The 22500-nt window shown below is 38.9% G+C and overlaps 2 protein-coding genes across 2 annotated transcripts in view; both read right to left on the bottom strand.

The window, feature by feature from the left end:
* Nucleotides 1-4457: 4457 nt before the first annotated feature.
* Nucleotides 4458-17723, bottom strand: lrrc4bb (leucine rich repeat containing 4Bb). Its single transcript, XM_082183447.1, has 7 exons — nt 17400-17723; nt 13052-13118; nt 11605-12713; nt 11427-11497; nt 8955-9094; nt 8553-8823; nt 4458-8153 (listed from the first exon to the last, which is right to left on the bottom strand). Exons 6-7 carry the CDS (start codon nt 8793-8795, stop codon nt 6234-6236), a joined length of 2163 nt encoding a protein of 720 aa, XP_082039573.1. The 5' UTR covers nt 8796-8823; nt 8955-9094; nt 11427-11497; nt 11605-12713; nt 13052-13118; nt 17400-17723; the 3' UTR covers nt 4458-6233.
* Nucleotides 17724-17808: 85 nt separating this feature from the next.
* LOC309508932 (protein kinase C and casein kinase substrate in neurons protein 3) overlaps nt 17809-22500 on the bottom strand; it is a 13020-nt gene continuing 8328 nt past the window's right edge. Inside the window, exons 7-10 of the mRNA XM_082183491.1 lie at nt 22154-22274; nt 21895-21968; nt 19202-19281; nt 17809-19130 (exon numbers count right to left, since the gene is read on the bottom strand). Coding sequence (XP_082039617.1) covers nt 19003-19130; nt 19202-19281; nt 21895-21968; nt 22154-22274 — 403 coding nt within the window. The 3' untranslated portion in view covers nt 17809-19002. The remainder of the gene's footprint in view (nt 19131-19201; nt 19282-21894; nt 21969-22153; nt 22275-22500) is intronic.

The following is a 22500-nucleotide window of genomic DNA, read 5'->3' as shown; positions in this document are numbered from 1 at the left end:
ATTAGCAATGTTGGAAACAGTTCATATTTACGTGGAAACCGTGATATATTACCATACAAAGTTTAGGGTAAGATTTTAACAAAAGAAAGAAAGAATTGAATGTTTATTCAGAAAGGATGCATTAATTACCAATAGACTGAACTGGTAATACGCATGCGCACGCCATCAGCGTTCTCACTGGTTTCACGTTTAAAGTCTGTGTAGAGTTTTCTGTTGAAACGGTGTCGTGTCAGCGGCCCCGAAGTTAATAACTAATGATCGTTGCGACGGAAGTGAATAAATCAAATTAACTTTAGCTGGAAAATAACTTTATTCAAGAACTGCTATAAAGCCAAAACAATCTCTGTTACTTTAAACTATCCTTGTATCTCTGTAAAGCCGCTTTGGAACAATCTACATTGTTAAAAGCGCTATATAAATGAAGATGACTTGACTTAAATTTATCATATATCATTAGTATAACATTACAAAAGTTCAAATAAATTCTTTTGAACTTTCTATTCATCAGAGAATCCTGAAAAATTAATCACTGTTCAACTTTGATACATTTTTCTTGAGCATTAAATCATCATATTAGAATGATTTCTGAAGGATCATGTGACACTGAAGACTGGAGTAATGATGCAATGCTCAAAATAGAGTTTTGATCACAGGAATAAATTAAAATTTTACACATATTCACCTTCTGTAGAAAACAGCTATTTTAAATGGTTAAAACATTTCACAGTATTACTGTATTTACTGTATTTTTCATCAAATAAATGCAGCCTTGGTGAACATAAAATAATCATAATTATTCCAAACTTTCAACCGGTAATCTGAATGTCATATTCCAAATGACTTGCTTCTAGTTTGGTAAATCGCAGCATTCTGCTGCCAAATATTGTAGTATAATGATGCTTAAACTCTACAGTTCACTGAGCTTCATTTCTCTCAGAATCATTTACACTTGAATCGGTTCATACAGATTTATTTACTTCAGTAGCCGTGTAATAAGTGGGATCATGTACAGTCATCCGGTCATTATCCAAAACTAACCCGGCCGCTCTATGGTGTGTATTTTGCGGTATTGGCTGTACACGTGTGTGTCTGAGAATCAGAGGCTTGATGTGGGTCCCAGCTGGTGGGTCGCAAGGTCACGGTAACATCTGTTCAATACAAATAATAAAATGCAACTTACTGTAAACATGCATAGTTAGGATAGGCAAAATAAGGTCACGCTTTAGTTTAGGGTCCAATTCTCACTATTAACTACATCTTTGTGTATTACTGCTTCTCAATAGTTAGTAGTTGATAAATTTAGGTATTGGGTGGATTAAGAGATGTAGAATATGGTCATGCAAAATAAAGGCATTAATATGTGCTTTACAAGTACTAATAAACAGCCAATATCCTAGTGATGTGCATGCTAATAAGCAACTAGCTAATAGTGAGAATTGGACCCTAAACTAAAGTGTTAAGCATATTGCAATGAGGATAAATATGGTTTGTACACAATTTGTTTTATGCTGGGGAAATCATGAGAGTTGAAATTTAAGAGAGTCCAAACTCAAAGACAAGCCAAAGAAATCATAAAGTCCATTTTCTCATTCAGCCAGTGAACTCTTCCAATTTGATGTGTGCATTTCATGGCAATATTTCAATGTTTGGTTTTTAGTTTTCAGTTTAGGACATTTTAGTATGATGAATAATTGTTGTCCTGTGTTGGCTCTGGGTCTTGAATAACAGCCAGTTGAGAACCACTGATTTACTCATCTAGAAACTGCAGAGAGAAATAATTAAAGAAAGAAACTGTGCTTTAAGCAATTTTACCATTTGCTCTGCTGTTGAATCAGGCCACACCCTCTTTTCAAAACCCCGCCCTCCACAGACATGAGTCACATCCAGACAGCATTACTGATTGGCTAAAAAAAAAGGCACAGGCCACTCCCCTTTCTTTGCTGTTTACAGAGTCTTATGCTATGCAACACTTTCACAAATATCTCAGTTTATGGTTTGTTTACAGCAGCTTTAATCAAAGTTGAGCATAAAGACACACAGTCAGAGTTCTAAAGCCAAAATGTCCATGTTTTATTGGTAAAGAGCGTCTGTGTAGCGAATGGCATAGTGCAGAGGCTCACACGCACAGTTAAGCATTTGCCACAACCTTTGACCCGGAACTGATGGCCAACCAACTATAGCTCTTCACAGCCGAACCACACAGCATCAACAAAGAAACCAAATCAACTAAAAAATACTCAGTACAAATAAATAGGTAAACAGATGAAGAACAAAGCCGATATCAGCAGTGCTGTATTTATTTTTTTTCAATGCAAAAAAGATTAATTCTAGGTTTTTTTATTTTTTTATTTATTTTTTCTTGAGGAGTTTGTTGTTCTAAAGACAGAATAAGAGAAATATATGAGTGAATCTCACAAAACCTGCTAAGAACTGGTTTCAGGTCAAATTTCACCCCAAAATTGTATTTTTTTAATTTTTATTTTGTTTAATAATAGTGAGAATAAAACCCATTATAATTTTTTTTATTATAATTTTTTTTTTTTGCAATGTGTCATTTTCATAACAGATTTGTTTTCTTTTCTTTTTTTCAGGGACAATTTCTCAGAAAAAAAGGAGAGAATAATTATTATTCTCAACATTGCAAAAAAAGAAATATATATACAGTATATATATGTGTGTGTATTTTTAATGTATGATTGTAGTACTTGTACAAAATGTGTTGCTAATATATATTTAAATTTTTTGAAATTATTTTTATTTATTAAAGCATACACAGAAAATTGGAAATTACAAACAAAATATCAAGATGTTAATAATAATAATAAGCAATAATAATTAGTAGGAAAATTAGTTAAAAATGCCACAAAACAACAAAAAAAACAGCATTATTTTTCTCTATGCACAATATAATTTTGTTCATTTGATCCTGTGGTGAAATATGACCTGTTTTCATGAGATTCACCCATAAATAGAAGGAGAGAGAAATGCAGATAGTTTCCAAAAAGCTTCGTTCTGTTTCAAATCCTGAAGAACGCGTGTTCTGCTCATGGTAAGTCAAAAAATAGAGAATATTTACATCTTTAGATTATATACATGGCAATATATGAACACATGGTCAGTGTGAGAACGTGATAGAGAGATACGGAGAAAGACCCACCACATCAAGAGTCTACAGTGATGAAACTGCTTCATAATACAATCTTTCTGCGCTGATTCAGAAACAGCTTCCATGCCTCGTCTTAAAATACACTGCAACACGGGTCTCAGCCTCAGTGTCTTCATCTCACAGCCAGTGAAATCAGCTTAGAGCAGCTTTCTGAAACGGGGAAAGGTTTAGATGAATTGTCTCTCAGTAGCCGTAAGGGTAAATGTGATTTTTCTGACCGCAGAGAGGATGCATAGAGGAGAAGAACAACCTGCTACAGGACGAAACACACATCTGAACTCTGACACACTGTCTGGGGCAGGTCAGGGTTTAGCCATTTTGCATTTCACAAGTTTATATGATAAAATAGAGGTATGGAAAGGTTAAAGGTGAGGTTTGCTGGCTATAACGCCTGTCTGTATCAACTACACTTGTTTGTAGTTGATGTATGTTAGCAATATGCTGGTGTACTCTTAAAAAAAAAACTCCAAAATGATCAGATATATATATATATATATATATGCATTTAAAATGTACAGACTATATCTCATCTTGCACCAAAAATGCTCTCTAGAATTTGAATTTTTCTCACCCAATACGGCTAATTGGCCAAATCAAGGTTCAATTGTGGTAACTGCTTTATCATTGCGCTTGGAATTATACAGATGTGTTCCACCAAAATCAATACCATTCAACAGGCAAAAAAAATGTTCAAATCTGTTATGCAAATTTTGGATCCGGGCTCAATGCAAACACGCCAGCATGTGTGTTTATAAGATCATCTCATATCTTTCCCAGCTCAATGTGCAGTTTTTAGGCGTCGAGGACACAGAGCGAGGCAGAGAACACGTTCCTCACATTAACGAACCTTTTGCTTATGTGATACTGACGTAATTCTGCTCTACCTATGTGCCGCATCAGCCGATGAGGGTCAGGTGCTACAATAAGCTTTTAAGAGCATTTCCTGGCAATGATGTTGTTGCTAAGCAACTCCACTGGATATTCAAACACAATCAGCTTTCATACTGTAGGGAGAAAGAGGGGAAGCAATAAAAGAAACAGAAAAAAATATAGTTTGTCCTATAATTCCATTATGACGAATAGCAGGGAGACATTTGAGAGGGATATAATGTCCTCAGGTTGCTGAGGCTATGTATAGCACTTCAACAAAAAATTAATAATGTCGATGGAGAAAACAATTGCCCAGTTGTTCAAATGAAATCCAGCTTGATTAATTAAAGTTCCCACCATTTGCAAAAGGATGAATCAGTTTTAACAACAACAGTTTGATAAAAAGATGATGAATTGGAAATTAAAAACCGAATAAAGTTTAATGCAGCAATTACAATAATACACGCATGTGTACTCTACTCCAGTTAATGGCACATTGCACATTGTTATTATACAACTTCAAAGCCATTCAAGAATGAGGAACTTGATCAATAGATCGCTTTATGTAGTCAGCAGTTGTTGTATGGCTCCCACGAAGGACTGGTCAGTCCACAAATCTCTTCAAAGAAAATACTCTCTGAAAGTGAGGCATACAAGTTTCGCCAACTGGATGGCTAACGTTTAATCTGAAGTGGCCCAAAGAGCGGTATTCCCATTCCCTGAACCCTGACCCTTAACCAGCCCCTTGAACCCAAACCCACTGATTTGGTCTATAAACAGTATACTTGAAAATCTTTACATAAGATTACATGTCATATTGCAAAATCTTTCGTCAGAAAAATCTGGACATTTTCACAATGTCTTTCATTCTGTCTCTGTTAAAAATCTAAAATTTTCAAGTCAATGAAATTCTCCTGTGCTGCGTATCCCAGTATATTTCAAAGCTTTAATACAGCTTATTTTAAAGTCAACATGAACTCAAAATGGACACTATTTACTTTCCTAACACACAGTCCTGGCCTTATTGTGCACGATTCAACTGTGCACATTATGCCAAGCAAAAAAAAAAAAAAAAATCTAGATTTTTTTTTATCAAACTGTAACCTGCTCCGCCTCTGAAACGACTTTCCATTTCGGCTAGAATCACAAATCCCTCCTGGCTCCATTCTGGTACACCCACTTTTCACGATCCAATAAATTCCCGATGGATAAAGTCAAGTCCCGCCCTGCATCCATGTTTCACATAGAAATACTACAGAAGTTAAATGGCGCTTCATGTTGGCTTTAAGTCCAGATACGTTCTGCGCACATCAAAAACACCCAATGCCAGTGAAATAGCCCTTACACACTGCTGTTACTCTTCATTTCAGCGCTGACAGGCGAAAAGACAAACATATGACACTCACGATCTCTTCAAACGTAGATATGCACAGAGAGTTTGCACTATGGCGGCTTGTTGGGAGGTACTATGGTACCTTTGCTGAGGACAACAGCCAAGTAACTCTTATTGTTCACAGGGAAAGGCTTCTTCTCTCTGCCCTCTCCTCTAGGTATGATGTGTGTCACCCTGAAACTGGTGTCTTTTAGAGTTCAGATTTCTGAGCTTATGAACTGATCCTCACTTGTGCTAGATTCAGAATGTCATCATGAAGCAGAGTGAACATGAGCATGTATTCTGGATCACAGCAGTTTAAGTCTTTATTTCTGAATCAGTCTCAGTTAATACTGTCCCTTACACACACACACACACACACACATACACACACACACACACACACACACACAGGTACACTACCTACCGAGGTGAGTACAATGAATAATGATGTCAACCTCCGGGGAGTGTAAATGTGTGTATGCTTTTATACAGGTCTGTTAGCTGCTGTACATCGGTGTGTGTACTCTGTGTCGCTGGACTGTGGCAAACCAACACTTAAGTAATTACACTACTTTAATATAGACTATATTTTTTTATACGCGGACACAACTCAAAAAGAACTGCAAAAAAGACGCTTGCTTTGGCACATATGTACTCAATAGCGCCATGTCCACGTCAGTAAAACCCTGTCTCTCTGTTCACTGAACGGAATATTCCATAGAATCTGTCGGAAAGGGATGGAGTTCCATAATCTCAAAGACTTGACAGTCACACTGGCATAAAATCCAGTCTACTTCCCTTCCTGCATGTGTATGTGAGTAATCAGATCTGGGTCTCCTGAACGCTCTCCTTGGAGCCATTCGATAGCAACAGCGGCTCAGTCTGCATATTGGGAACGTGACTAAGGCCTTTCAGAGTTCCATGGAAAGTCATCGCCATTGGGATGGGGATTGGCAGGGGAGGTGAGGTCGAGCCAGGGATGGTGTCACCGGTCCCTATTTTCATGGTCGAAGCCTGATTTTGGGAGGAAAGATTGGGTTTGTTGTTGAGCATTCCAGTGGTCATGTTTAAGCCCAGCACGTTGTTGTTAAAGTGGTGCGGTTTGTAGTAGTGGTTCAGGTGATCCGATTGCCCAACGCTCGGCAGGGTCATGATCTCAGGTTCATGAATCCTTGGACTCTGCCCGCTTCCTCCACCAGTTCCCATTCCAGTGTGGAGAGTGCTCCCTCCAGTGATGCCACTAGTTCCCGGAGATCCAATCTCATCTTCGACGTTGATGATCTCAATGGCGCGCGCCGGGCCGTGGTGTTTGTGCAGTTGGTGCTGCTTGCGTAGCTTGTAGAAGACAACCAGCATCACGGCCGCCATGAAGGTGATGGCCACAAAGCAGCCTATGATGATCTTAGTTGTCTTCATTACGTCCTCAAGACCCGACAGGTTGGCGACGTCTGTAATGGAGACGGTGAACGGGCGATCGGGTGCACGCGTAGTTCGCGGTGACAAGGAGGACAGCATCGAACCAGTGGGACCTGCTGATGCAGATGTGGCTGTTGGTCCAAAGCTAATAATCGTCTCGTTGACGAACTGCCGAGCTGATTCGTGCCCTTCTTGCCCCGTCTCTACAGTTTCAACAGTTACAGTTGTGAAGTAGCTGTAACCATTGCCTGGATCAGGAGCTGAGACGTTCAACACAGCAGTTGCTGTGGTGTTGCCAGCAGAGTTGGTGACCATACAGGTGTATGGTCCGGTGTCTTGCATTGTCACGTTGGTGAAATTCAAGGTTCCATCATGCAGGACAGAGATCCGGACCTTGTACGCTCCATGGGTCATCAAGGTCCCATTGGGGGTCAACCAATTAACAGAAGTCATGGATGTCCCGCTGCGGCATTTTAGCTCCGCTGCCATTCCCTCGGTCACGTTCAGGTCCGTTGGTGGCTCCACAATCACAGGTGCATAGCAGGTGAAGTCTCTCTGGTCAAGGTCACCAATGTACCTGCCCTTAGTACCTGGTGGGGCATGGCATCGGGCACAACAAGTGGAGTTATCAGGTACGGTTTCTTTAAGCCACCAGCTCAACCACAGAACATCACAGTTGCAAACCCAAGGGTTGTGGTTCAGATGGACACGCTCTAACTGCTGCAGTGGAGTGAAGAGATCATGTGGCAATGAATGCAGAGAGTTATGCGACAGATTGAGCTCCTCCAGGTTCTTGAGGTCATCAAAGGCATTCCTCTCAATGACAGAGATCCGAGAGTGCATGAGCCACAGTTTGCGTAGAGACACCAGGCCTTGAAACGATCCAGGACGCACCACGCCCAGCTGGTTTCCTGACAGCTCCAGTTCCTCTAACCGCACGAGAGGCGTCAAGTTGGGTACGTCCTTAAGCCCGCACATGCCCAGATTCAGGAAACGTAGGTTCAGCAACCCTTCGAATGCGGCCTCCGAGATGAAACTGAGTTTGCGCAACTCACCAAGGTCTAACCGTCGCAGTGACGGCACGCGGTGGAAGGCGTACGCTGGGAGTGTCTCTATGGGGTTGTTCCTTAGCCAGAGTTCACGCAGCTTGCTCAGGTACTCAAACGCCTGTGATGGTACCAGTGGGAGTCTGTTGTCAAAAAGCTCCAGGGTGATGAGATTGGGAAGGCCATTGAACGCTCCCACTTCTATCTGACGAATCTGGTTCTTAGACAACTGTAAAATTTCCAGATGATTTAGGTGCTTGAAGGTGTCTGACCTGATCAACTGCAGAAGAAGAAGAAGAGAGGAAGAGAATATAGTTAGTTATAACAGCTGTCACATTCTGGAACGGGGTTACTGCATCTTCTGAATCTATATTGTTAACGTTTAGCCTATTCTGCAGAACCCACGAATGTTGCATCTTTGATATTTTGTTCTATTTCAGTATGTGCGAATGCGTGACTATCTGTCACTCTGTGATTGGAGATGACTGATCTACAATGCCTGATGGTTGTTGCATTGGAAGGTCTAACTAACAGAGCTTGTAAACAAAGACTAACCAAGTATGTTTAACACTAAGGCTCTGCAAATCATTGCAAGAAATCCATCATTTTCTTTTTTAGCTAATTCGGCATGCAGTTTTCATGAAGAAAACGTATATATTTAGGGTATCAAGGAGGTTACCTGTATGGAGTTCTCCTGGAGGTTGAGGTATCGCGTATTGGACGAGATACTCTGTGGAACTTCATTTAAGCCTTTTCTGGTACAGATCACTCGACTGGCTTGATTGGAACAGCTGCAGGGATTGGGGCAGGCGGGACTGGCTTCGGCCAATCGAGGTCCAAGGAGGTGTGGCCACAACAACAGTTGGACCAACCAGATAAGGGGGGAGGGGCTGAAAAAGCCTGTTACGATAGCAGCCTGCATGGCAACTGAATCATGTCCTGCCCCTTTCCTGAACAAAACAAAGCAAATAGTGAGCACCAAAAACCCTAAAAACTTCTTAAATGTTAATTTTATGATAAATAATAAATATGGAAGTGTATTTTGAATGACAACATCCACAAAACAAGAAAGAGAATTAACTTTTTTTACGATTAACTTGTGGAATCAGGTATCTTGTGGCATCAAAGTGTAATCCACACAGTTGTCAACAGCACTGGATGCTGCTACGGGAGTCTTCTGCTTGCCATCACAATCATCACAGTCAGCACTGGCCTTGCTTACTGGAAGAAAAAACACGGGACGGGGAACGCGCAAGAGAGAGAGAGAGAGAGAAAGGACGAAGGAGGTCAAAAACTGCATATATGTACAGCTTATCGTATTTCATTTAGCTAAGGGTGTTAGGGTCAGTACATCAGCAACTAAAAACTGTGACCTGTGCAACTAAATACTGTGACCTCTAGCCCAGTCAAAGCAGAATTGTAATTTCAAATTATTTCCACTTTTGCTTTTATTACTTATAAACATTGAGCAGCCACAGCTGTAGTCAATAACACAGTCTTTCTTTCTCAACCTTCCAGACTCGGATTGGTCTGGCCTTGACTGAAAAAAATGTGAGGTTTAATATTTAATTTGACTGGTTGAAGGCAACAGGTTTGTCCGGTCAGAACAATGTCTAGCTCTAAAATTATATTTGCAAATTAGTATTCTTTATTAAATGTGCATAGATGTGTGGTTCTGTAAACATAAAAAGTAGAATAATGAGAATATACAATAATACAATATTCACATTATTACTTATGTAAATGAAAACAGACATTTAATACAAACTGTACAAAGAAATGTGTGTGTGCAACCACTGTGCATACGAGCAAGAGTTAAACAACTCTCATGTCTGAACACTGATGTTTATAATGAATAAATAGAGAATAATGATGAATGTTGTAGTTTGTATAAACAGACTGCAAGAATGTTGGTAAATGCTGCCAATATTGAAACCAAGAGGTAAACAACTCTCATGTCTGAACACTGAAGTTTACAATGAATAAACAGAGAATAATGACGAATGTTGGATGACAGTAATGCAATAGCAGCAGGATTAGTTTGTATAAACAGAATGTTAGTAAATGCTGCCTATATTTAAACAAATGTTGTTTTTTCTGAATTCTACTCAAGTCTTTAAGTCTTTTAGCTTTAAGGTGTAAGATTGGCTAGAAATTAACTCTAAACCAAAAGTCTGAGCTCGACACCACCATGTTTATATGAAATTACTGACATCAAAATGGAAACCAATAGACACAGAAAAAGAAAGAAAATATTTGGACACCAGAAAAGGTTTACATGCAAAGTGGAATTGAGGTAATATGGGCAAAAAAGGTGTTCCAATCTTTTTTTCCTTTTTTTTTTCACTTTAAACTATTTGTGACATTTACCTAATAAAACAACACGTTTCAAGGCGGTTACATGAACTCACACATTTATTAGAGACATAATCAGTGTAAGATCATGCACTCATCCTACAAACCCAAGGCACAAGAAAAACATGTTTGCGTTACATTTGAAATGATCACTTTTATTAATCAATTTTGACATCAAAGCAGGCATGCGCAGAACACATGTGCACAGTGAATAAGCCTCTAAAGCACCAGTAAGGGTATTTAGCCTACATGCAGAGCAAACTCGAGCTAATGGGAAACTAATGCCAGTCGGGTTTGTTTCAACAGTTTGCGACCTTTAACTGATAACAGAGCACGTTTATTAATTATAAAGCAAGATTGTGCATGCAAACACACACACACACACACACACACACACACACACACACACACACACACACACACACTGTCTTACATCAGAAATATTTAAAATTAATCCAAAGACAGTCTTGCAAAATACGATTTTAATTCAACGTTTTGTTTTAATATGGCTCTAACATCTTTGTCCATCATCACACACAGGCGCATCTTTACTGTGTGTGTGTGTGCGCGCGCGTGTGTGTGTGTGTGTGTGTGTGTGTGTGTGTCACAGGTGCGGTGGTGCAGCTTCACTGTAACCATGACAACGCTAAATTGATTTGCAGATGCTGGATGTCGGAATCCGGTTGGGTGGCGGCGCTCTGTTTGCACTACGGCTTCGTTAAAACCAGCCACAGGCCAAAAAACGAGTCAAATGCATAGATTAAACATCTATTTCATAAGCCATTATATTGATTATTAATTAACCTTCATAAGGCATCAGATGCAGTGATCTCCACCATGCCAGAGACTGCAGTGGGTCTGATGCTCTTATGTGAGTAAATCGGTGCATCTGAATGCGTTAGTGACTGCGGCGTCTTAACGGAGACCGCCGTACGCGCGTGAAATACACAAGTGAGGCCCCGACACGCGCGCGCACTCCCTCGAAGACGCGCAACAAAATGGCACACGGGTGTCTGTGTAATTCACGGATAATGAGAAAGAAAAATGCAAATCAAGCCAAGCCATCATTAACACAACTGCCAACTGCGAAATCATCACAATTCCAACGGCCAGATTCATTGCTATGAATAAATATTTAAGTAAATAAACTGACTAGCTAAATAAATAAATAAAACGAATTCTGAATGAAAGATCTTACCGTTCTCCTCTCATGCATCCATCACATCCTCCGGATCCTCTTCTAATGAATCATGTTGAATACAAGGAAACCTAAATCAAACCAATTGCCGTCAATCCCACATCATGAATTATAACCAAATCTATTGATCAGTTCCACAGCATTTGAGAACATTCATCTAATCAAATGCACATTGTACCTTTTCCTTTCTCCTCGCGCCGACTCGACGAATCTTCTTCTAATGATTTTCCTCCCGTTGATTCGGTGTCTCTCACAGATCCGGAGCGCGTCAGTGCGCGCCGACACGGTGAATATATAGTTAACAGATCATACCACCGCTGGGAGAGAGAAAAACGACGCAATCGCTCGCTGTAAAGTGTAAAAATCGAATGTAATTTGATTATCCGGGGTACGAGGCGTACAAACCTACTGGCGCATTTTTGTGAGTGTATGCAGGCAGCTCGCGCGCGTCGTGGCCGTACACAGGGACTGATGCTGCACCCAGCGCAACATCTTACGCAAAGTCCGTAGCCACGGTCCTGAATACAGCGACCACTGAGACATGCACAAAACACACCTGCTCTAGCCTGTTTCCATACATCCATGCAAACACACACTGTTTCATCTGCAGGGACGACTGAGATTGTGATCATGCCTAGCCTACTACTACAACTTAAACTGAAATCTAAAATGGAAAAGCTGTTTTGGTTCTGAGCTGCTTTTGCTTCAGAGTTCACCCTGCAAAAATGTTTGCATCTTACAAAAGGAAATAAAACATTGAAATGTGTTAGTATTACCTTGAACTGCATAAGCCCCAAAATATGCAAAATCATTAACATGATATTGACTAAACAGATAGGAAAGCTGACTATATTGGTTTAAAAATGTCTTTTGGATTTTGTTGGTTTTTGCTCACAGCAAGTTCATTATTTAATGTCATATTTCCTTGTACCTTGTGTAGTTTTGTGCATGTTTTTGAGGGTGAAGCTGTCACAAAACTTTGACATCAAATGTGACTCTACCTAACTCTGTACCAAAATACAGTTTGATTGGATGCATGGCAAGTGTTTTCTCTTCATATGCATGATTATATATTTACTGGTTTATATATTTACTTTCGCAGTTAGAATTGCTTTTACATTGCTGTCTGCAACCCTATCAGAACATTGCGTTTTACATTACATATATGCATTTGGCAGATGCTTTTATCCAGAGCCACTTACATTGCATTACAAGGTATTTTTCATGCATTCCCTGCGACTCGAACCCATGACCTTGACGTTGCTGGTGACCTGGCTATCTAATGGACTAAATTAGTTTTGTGTATGCGGGTGAATTAATCATCATTTTCACAGAATGATTATTTTGTTCACAAAATGTTTTTTTCTTTTCTTTCTTGTGCATTAAAGTATACAGTAACAGCGTTTTGGCATGAAATGCAAATTCATTTCGTCCACAAAATCAATCAGGTCACACTTGGCGCCTCATACTGATCCATGACTTGAAAAGCTCTTATCTGAATGATGGTTAAATTGTAACTTGAGGTGTATATATATATTTACTAAATGTATATTTGTTAATTGTCACCATTGTTGAGGGTTGATATAACAGATAACTCGCACTAAATGTTTTCAAGAGATGATAACCATGAAGCAATAAGACATTCAAGTTCTTCTAGTTTCAGCTTCAGGGTTTGGAACATGAAGGTCCTGCCTGTGGATATAAAAACAGTGCAGTGGAAAGACTCATCAATGCCAATAAAGAACCTTCATCTTTAAGAGCACAATATTTGTTCAAGTTATTTCTAAAATATAACCAGGAAAGCAGTTCTTTAGTGTGCAAAACGCATCAGATGAATTCACAGGCGGGCCTAAAACATACATTTACGCTGATGCTTAGCTATGCAAACTAAGTTTCAGAGGCAGTTTTATCTCATAATTGGTCACCATGCAATTTCTGCTTGAAAAAAATGTGAACACTTTAGTTCAGGGTCCAATTCTCACTATTAACCGGTTGCTTATTAGCATGCTACTAGGATATTGGCTGTTTATTAGCACATATTCTGCATGACCATATTCTACATCTCTTAAAGGACAATTCCGGTATTTAACACTTTGAGTGTTTTGGATGAACAAGAGTGGTGGACAAAGAAATTTGGACAATGGTTCCTGTCTCGACTTTTTTACTATTTTAGAATTGCCCATGACCGCTTTAGAATGGGAGTCTATGGCCATGCACAAACATGCCCTTAAAACAACCCTTAACGTTCGTTTTCAAAACTGTTCAACTCACCGAGTGGTTAGTGGTGTTCGTTGATGATTAAAAACAAATATATCGGCGCAATGTATGATTTCAATCCGTTTATTTTTCTATAGTGGAACTATTTTTTCAGATACCTCACAACCGCGTATAAACTTCCGCTCTTCGGCAACTTCCGTTGCTCTGCTCACGCTAGCCTTCTGAGAGACAGAGAACCGAGCGAAAAGACCTAAAAGACTACAACCAAATGTAAACAGCCCCCTTTCCGTCTCCGGTAGCGCAGTAATATCTACGAGCAATGAGTCCTCCAACGGAAATCAATGGGATTTTACAAAATGCCAAATAAAACACGACAGAAACTGTATTTCGCTACGCTACTTGTTTTGGAACATCAACGAACACCACTAACCACTCGGTGAGTTGCACAGTTTTGAAAACGAACGTTAAGGGTTGTTTTAAGGACATGTTCGTGCATGGCCATAGACTCCCATTCTAAAGCGGTCATGGGCAATTCTAAAATAGTAAAAAAGTCGAGACAGGAACCATTTTCAAAATTTCTTTGTCCACCACTCTTGTTCATCCAAAACAAACTACAAAATAGACTCAAAGTGTTAAATACCGGAATTGTCCTTTAATCCTACTCAGTACGTAAACTTAAACTACCTTACTAACTATTGTGATGGATTTTTTTATTAATCAACTTTAATTAATCAACTAACATTTGTTTTTCTTGCAGGAACGACATTCATATGCTTTTAAATGTTTCTAAACTCTTTGGGGAAAACTGGTGACTTTAATTGTGTGTGTGTGTGTGTGTGTGTGTGTGTGTGTGTGTGTGTGTGTGTGTGTGTGTGTGTGTGTGTGTGTGTGTGTGTGTGTGTGTGTGTGTGTAAATAAATAAATAAATAGGGGAAGTGAAACTAGACAGATGACTAGTTCTCAAACCTTGTGTTAAGTAATCACAAAAACAGAGTTTGCTTGTGCCAGTGACAGAGGGAAAAGGTTGGGGCTTTTGAACCAATTGAACCAATCATATTGAAGGTGACATGTTAGTCACTATAATCTTATTTGTTGTCTCGATTCTATAAAAACTGTTGTATTCGTGTTTTCTGGTGGGATTCTCAATGGAATTTGTCTGAGATCCTCCAGCCTTGCTTCTTGGGAGAGATTCCCTGATAACGCCTCGGGAAGATCTCCCGGCCGTGATTAAAGCATTTGAAGGACATTTGCTGAAGTCTGTTTGCCGATTATTCCTGCGCAGGAAGTGAGCTAGTTTAGGGAAGCAAGTTAGTTAGAGTAAGACTCGGCCAGTTGTCGACTGAAGACGCAAGAGCTTGAGTATAAAGGTATTGGGTGTCGATTAGTAGACGCCCCCAGTTAATAAGATCAATTGGGTGTCGATTGGAGACGCCCCAGATAGTTAGGTTTAGGGAAAAATCGACCACACTATTAATACGCAGTGATTAGAAGTTTACTGAGGCAAAAGTCGTAGTTAATTATTTAGTGAGGATTGGACCCTAAACTAAAGTGTGACCAAAAAAAGGTTGCATTTTTTTGCAGCTCCTGGTAAATGCTGATGGCCGCTAGCAAAGCTGATTCTCCCAGTAAAGGAATAAATGAATAAGCAGGGCGTCTTGACCAGATCTAGCGGGCGTAATGGTATGGAGCTCGGCCTCCATGTTGAACATGCTTGAGGTAGTTAGTTCACATTAGCGGCCCTGTTTGAGCTCTCCAGTGGTTCTGTGTTGAACTCTGTCTGCGTCCCACACACTTGTGTCCTCCAGTATGTATTATGACTTAATGATAAGCCATCTACCTACCTCTCTCTCTCTCTCTCTCTCTCTCTCTCTCCATCCCCCCTCCCATTAAGAATCCAGTCACACAGTGGTGCAGTGGATATTCTGCCTTCCCTCACCTCACTCCGTTCCGTACAACACGCACAGACGCACGCACACACAAATATAAACAAACAAACAATAAACAACTCCCCCGTTTTGCGGCGTCTATATCACTCGCTCTGGTTTGAGCTGAAACTCGAGCTGTGTCATCAGTTTGGCTGATGTCTTTAACGCAGCTGTCGTGCGCTAGGTTTCTGCCCTCACAATGTCATATGATCCTCAGTCTTTCATTTTTCTTCCAGTGCATATGTGCATCAACATCTCGTGGCATATATTATTGTGTGTTTCCTCCCACTAAGGGTTTTCATGTATGCATGTGTGTGTGTGTGAGTGTGAGTGTGTGTGTGTGCATGTGGAGGACTGTGCTTGTGTGTGAATGAGTTCTCTGTATCTGCCTCACTGAAACGCTATGTGCTTCTGTTACTAATACTGACGCTATCGCCCGCTACATATGGACTGGACACTTTATATGCATGATATTGATATTATTAACCAATATAATCTCAACAGCTTGTTGTTTTCGATCTTTAATTAACACAAACCTTTAAGATATTATTGTTGTGAAATTATATCGCAGCGTCCCAGTTCAGTTGCTAAATCCTAATAAATAGTGCACAAGAATAAAATAATATATCTAAATGTGCTGGTTCGAAAGAAATTTAAATGCATGAACGTAACTGTGAAATAATTATTAATTGTAATGTAATGTATCTAGCTATAGATTTTAATGCTTGCATCCAAACGAAAACCGTACGTTACAAGGGTTTGGTGTTATCACGGTGTACTAACTCGAAACTTTCCCATTACTACTGTTAGGCTGTAGTAAAGGCCAGACACATGATCCACAGGAGTACGTGAGCGTTTGTGAGTTCTGGGCCTGAATAAATTAAAAAGTGGCATCAACTTGTTACACGAGAGACTAATAAACGATTCACAATTAAAAATAGTTAATGAACTAAAGATGCTTCAAACTTGTGGATTTTTTTGCGTTTAAAGATTTATTTATTTATTTGCTAAGAAAAAGCAGGCATAAATTGGTGCTTTTATGAATGAACATTTTCAATGAACAGTTTGATGTCAGTCATTTGTTTTTGTCATTGATGTCAAGTCATTTCAATACTTTTATTCAGCAACGATGCATTAAAGTGACAGTAAATACATTTATAATGTTATAAAAGATTTCCACAAAATATTAAAGGTATAGCGGAGGATGTTTTACTTCCTGGTGGATCACCTATACTATTGGTCCTCCTAATTGTCAATCATTCTGGTGAATCAATCAAACTTTTCAAAAAGTGGAGAGGGCGGGTCTTATCTAAAATTTGGAAAGATCCTCCGCTATACCTTTAAGCAAGTGTTTTCAACATTGATAATAATAAGAAATGTTTCTTGAGCATCAAATCATCAAATTAGAATGATTTGTGAAGTATCATGTGACACTGAAGACTGGAGTAATGATGCTGAAAATTCAGCTTTGATCACAGGATATAAATTACATTTTACAATGTATTCAAACAGAAAACATTTTTTTTCACATTTTTACTGTATTTTTAATCTAATAATTACAGCCTTGGTGAGCAGAAGAGACTTCTTTCAACAACATAAAAAAATCCCTAAACTTAAATGGTAATTAAACTGCATTTAAAGTACTTCATATGCACAAAATAACATTCAGAGTAATACTTTGTGCAAACAGTAAAATAGACTAGCTTTGAGGCTTAACTTCTGTCTTGACTGTAAAAACAACATTAAAACAGATGGAGAGATGGGATTTCAGATCGGCCACCAGAGGTCCCTGTCATTCCAGAATTATTGACTGGTTGCTATAGTTACGCACCTGTTCCTTGATGTTTAACCAGACACCTGTTCAAATCCCATCTTCGCTCGTTCGGTCCTGGGTGTGTGACAGAGCCGGAGCTGATAGTCAAGTGTTCAATGCACAGAAATGTTAGTTTTATTCCTTCCACTTTTTCAGGTGTGAATGCCTGTAGGTGAAATATAATATGGATTTGGCTCTGATGATAATGGAGGCTTTTCTCCAGTGCACAGTAATCTTTCTAACAAGCTCCTACTGGTTTTTGTACAACCCCTCATTAAGCAATATATAAATTACAAAGAGGCCGTTTCTTGACTCTGCTTGAATCATTTGCAGGTCTCTGGCTCTCTTGGAGGTTTTCCAAAAGCAAAAATGTGTTAATTAAAATTAATGACATCCCATATTATTAAATAAAGAGGTAAAGGTTCCATTGATGAAACAGAATTAATATTTTATTATCATTTTGGTCTGTAGAAACACTGGTTTGTAGTTGTAGGTTGTTTTCCCGATGAACACACTTATTAACTTAATTCTCTCCATTCATACGGTGGAAGTATTTAGAGACTTAAAAATATCTGAATGTCACTGTTACTAAGTAGCACTGCAAACTGAGTAGCAGTTCATTTACAGAAATAAAACGCAAATACACTTGACAAGAAGAAGAAAAAAAAAAAGAGAAAAAAAAAATCACAGAAAGACTTTAAGATGGTTTTAACCCTTAAACACATACTTTGTGATTTCATTCACTTCCCTCCTCATTAAATTTTTTTAAAGTTAGACATCAACCTTCTTAGTATTCCTCAATCAATTCATTATAAACAATATAACAAGAAGAAAAAAAAAATCAGAAAATTATGCCTGTTTTCCTATTCATTTTTTGTAAAATAAATTATATATGGTTGCTAACGACCCGAGGTGTGTAACAATCTAAGTATATATTTTTTGCACAACAATAATTGAATCTTTGATGACTGAATAAGTGCAATTCACCATTATTCCACAGTGGCGATGTCTGATCCACAATGATGACGTGATGTTTCACTCATAGTTACCGCAGGCAGAAAACAAAAGAATAGGAAGAATAATCAGAAAAACTTGAAATGGCTCGGTGACTCAAGTACTGACGCAATCAAATATTACTGTCACTGTCACTCGATGGTGGATCTAGTAAAGAAGATGTCAGCGATCAAAATATTGGTTTTGAAGATGACAACAATGGTTTTGAGAATATGGTTGAGCTGGCGAATATGAGGCAGATGCTGAATGTACTGAGAAATGAGCTCTGATGAGGACAGTGATGATGGTATAAAACTTCTGCTAAAACTGAACCAAGCTTCAAAAGATAACAAAATATGCTTTATTTCATCCTTCTGTAATTGTTACTCTAATTTATATTATCGCGACAGAGATCCATCCGTGTTAGATATAGATCCGGGTCGCTAAAGACCCGAATATGTAATGATTGGCAAAACATTCATGCATTTAAGGGTTAAATGACAAAACAATAGATATAGTGTTGAAAAAGTCGCAATCTAATGCAATGACATTCAGACATTAACATACTTTTTGATGGCCACCGTATAAATGTTTTCCATAACTGTAAATATGCATGGTTGTGCCTCATCTATGATTCCTGATGTCCTTTCACAGGCAACACGTAATTGGCTGGGTAAAACCCTTGGACTCCGCCCTCCTTCACCCCCCAGCACCAGCCCTGATCATCCTCTTCCTCAATCTTGAGGAACTCTTCACCTGTGAGACAGAGCAACAGCCGTCAGCACCTCAGAGAGATTCAGTTTAACTTCACAAGGGTCGAAGATCACCTGCTCTGAAGGACAGTTCATCATCTTCCTCTCCGGTGTAGTTGTACAGCGCTCGCACACGCACTCCTCCGATCATGACCCTGCGGGAGAAGATGACAGAGAAATCTGAGCGCTTTCAATTTCACCTCGACTCCTGAGGCGTCCAAACCGTATGGAAGCTACAGTGCTATTTTACTATTATGCTAATATATTATATATAGTGTAATAGATGAAAATGTTCAAATGCATGAATCTACTATATGCCTCGAAACATAACACTAAAAGAAACCTCGCCAGCACTGATTAATTCCTCCCCAAAACCGTTTATTCAACCCACTAAACAACTTGCAGCCATTAACATTGAATATACCTTAAAGCACACCGAACACCATCATTAAAAAGGTGACATTCACAAATGTGAATCTGCCCAGGACTGGCTGCCCTCCAAACACAGTGTCCGCATAAGAGAGAAACTGTTTTAAGGGAGAGACTCATGCCTAAAAGAGTTACAGTCCTCATGGCAGAATAAAACAGTTCACAAAGATGAAAACATCTCAACTGGAGCTCAGCCAAAAGCACACTGGAGGAAGATGACAAAAACAACTTTTGGGTCTTCATGCTTAAGTGCTAAAGATTGTCAGTAAGATTGTTCATCACAATGAACACACACAGCGTCCCTACAGTGAAACATGGAAGTGGCAGCATGTTTTATAGATGTGCTCTGAGGAAGGGACAACAAAACTCATGATGGAGCGGAACACACACACACACAATCTTGGAGGAAAAGTCATGTTGCAATACCTGGCTGGCTGCCTCTTTTAAGCTTTTTCCGAATATAACCTTTCATGCAGTGTGTAATATAGCAGTTTGTGAATGTAAAAGGCCTGCAAAGTTTTAAAGATTGAACAAATCTGCATAATGGTCTTCACTGGTTGCCTGTGAACCACATTTGCTTTGCCCCGCCCTCAAACGCTGTAGCTGTCGCTGAGACGTCTGGTTCGTGTTGTTGAGAAGACGCTGTTTTCTGCAATGCAAATACACTTTAGAGAGACTGAATCTTCAAACGAACCGGTTTCAGACTCCAGAGAAAAGAGCTGATGCTGCAATGTAGAATAAGTATCCGGAGAAAATGTAAAGGTTTTTTGACTTTTTAGCATGTAAACCTATTGTGGGAGACTCCGAAGCAACATTAGGACCCTATAAAATAGCATAATAGGGGCACTGATAATGATCAATGAGCTGATACAAAATACAGAAACTAAAGATAGTGTGTCAACCAAGATAATGTTACCTTTAAGAGCTATTTCTACCTGATTTAACCCATAAAAATGTGTTTTGTTGGTATAAAAGTATGTATTCAGGTCGATTCAGTGATCGTCAATCACATTTCTGACTAGGAAAAAAAACCACGTTAATATAGATGTTAACTATTTTTAAATTCTATCTATGACATGAAAAATTTAAGTAAAAGAATGGAATGTTCACACTGTTTACGGCATGCACTACATGCTATTTTTAAGTATGCATTGTGCAACAATAAGCATTTTAAAAAGTAGTATGCAACATTGTTGTCACATGACAACATGTTTAATTCAGTGACTTCCATTCCCGGTATCATGCAAGAAACATAAATCTGCATTTTTAATGCATTATGTGTAAAAAAAAACATTTCTTCACTCTTTTGACGGCTGATCAGATGATCAGATGAAATCAGCTCCAGTTCATTCATCACAGTGGAAATGAAGGTCAAGCTGAGCGCATTCTAGTATTGCACACAGTATACTGCACATTTCAGCAAATGACACACTTCACCTTTATGACTGCAGTTCACAATCATTCCTCATCCAACCGAATCACTTCAGCCAAGAAGGATTTGAACCGCTGACAGACGGAAACCCAAAGAGACTCGCTGCTCAATACTTACACATTTCATTTCATAATCTGATTCATTTTCTAATTAATTTGAATTAATTAATATTACCTTTGACATTATAATAGAGCACGTTGAGTGCAACCATTCTCAGTTAAGGCAAGACACTACAGGTGAATAGGGTCAAAATGTAGACTAATAAACATCACCATCATTTCCCTAGTTGATTAATTACAGTACATCAAGACTATTGTAATTTATTACAAGTTTTCTGAAATATGTTTAAATACTGAAATGAGGCATTATTCAATTAAATATGCCCTAATTTGCATACATTTCCAGAACACAAATGTGAACACTGATAAAGCCAGGTTGCTTCATTATGTTGACATATTAGAGCTAAAGTTTTTACAGAGGAGATCTCTTTTTATCATAAATCAGAAAATATTGTCAACAGAAAATTCATCATGTTTTAGGGATAAAATGTATTAAATCAGGCAAATTATACATGAACAAACCCCTCTGTAAAACCCGTCAGAATATAGATAGGAATAAAACCGTAAAGTTTAGTGGATGAAAGTGATACTGAAGTGGAGATTAATAAAAATAAAAAATTTGGTTATGCCTTGTAGTGTCTAGCCTTATATACATCATAGTTGAAAATTGAGACAAAAATCTAATGGGGTTAAATACACAATTATAGACACTTTATTGTGTGTGTGTGTGTGTGTGTGTGTGTGTGTGTGTGTGTGTGTGTGTGTGTGTGTGTGTGTGTGTGTGTGTGTGTGTGTGTGTGTGTGTGTGTGTGTGTGTGTGTGTGTGTGTGTGTGTGTGGTGAGCTTACGCTTTCTCCTCAGGTCCTCTGTGTGCTTTTGGTTTCTTTCCTGGTTTTTGTTTTTTAATCGGAGGATTCCAGTTCTGCACCGAAAACACGCATAGACGAGATTACAGGACAAAAACACAGAAAGAAAGAAAGAAAGAAAGAAAGAAGAATCAAATGGGTCTTGTAGTCATTTTAAAACTTGTTTTGTGAATAGTCAAGTCGTGAAACACTACATTACAACAGTTTTTGACACAATCTGAATGTATATGATGACACACACCTCTATTTTGGGCCAGTCGGTCGGCATGCCCGGCCCATGGTTGTTCTTCCACCAGCGGAGATCATCAGGTTCACTGATGGACATGAGTGTGTGATGTAGTTCACCGTACACTGCTTTTATACTGAAACACACGCAATAAACATATAAAAACCAGGCTTTTTGACAGGACAATGAACATCACTGCAGCTAATAGGCTTTATGTTGAACGTCACATGAACAAACAAGAAAACAGGTCTCATCGCATCTGCTCGTCTGAGAAAGTGTTAATAGCGCTATGAACTTTCTATGAGTATATATATCTGATTTTTTTCCCACTTAATCTGATATTAACTCGCAATTCTGAGAAA

Source organism: Leuciscus leuciscus (assembly GCF_965113295.1).
Source record: "Leuciscus leuciscus genome assembly, chromosome: 11".
Lineage (NCBI taxonomy): Eukaryota > Metazoa > Chordata > Actinopteri > Cypriniformes > Leuciscidae > Leuciscus > Leuciscus leuciscus.
This window is presented reverse-complemented; position numbering and strand designations above follow the sequence as displayed.

What these genes read in the sequence shown, in the direction of transcription:
- lrrc4bb (XM_082183447.1), bottom strand. Translation starts at nt 8,795, where the DNA reads ATGCAGGCTGCTATCGTAACAGGCTTTTTCAGCCCCTCCCCCCTTATC. An exon ending in TCCAGGAGAACTCCATACAG is followed by an intron (nt 8,154 to 8,552) that starts GTAACCTCCTTG and finishes CTTCTTCTGCAG; the next exon opens with TTGATCAGGTCAGACACCTT.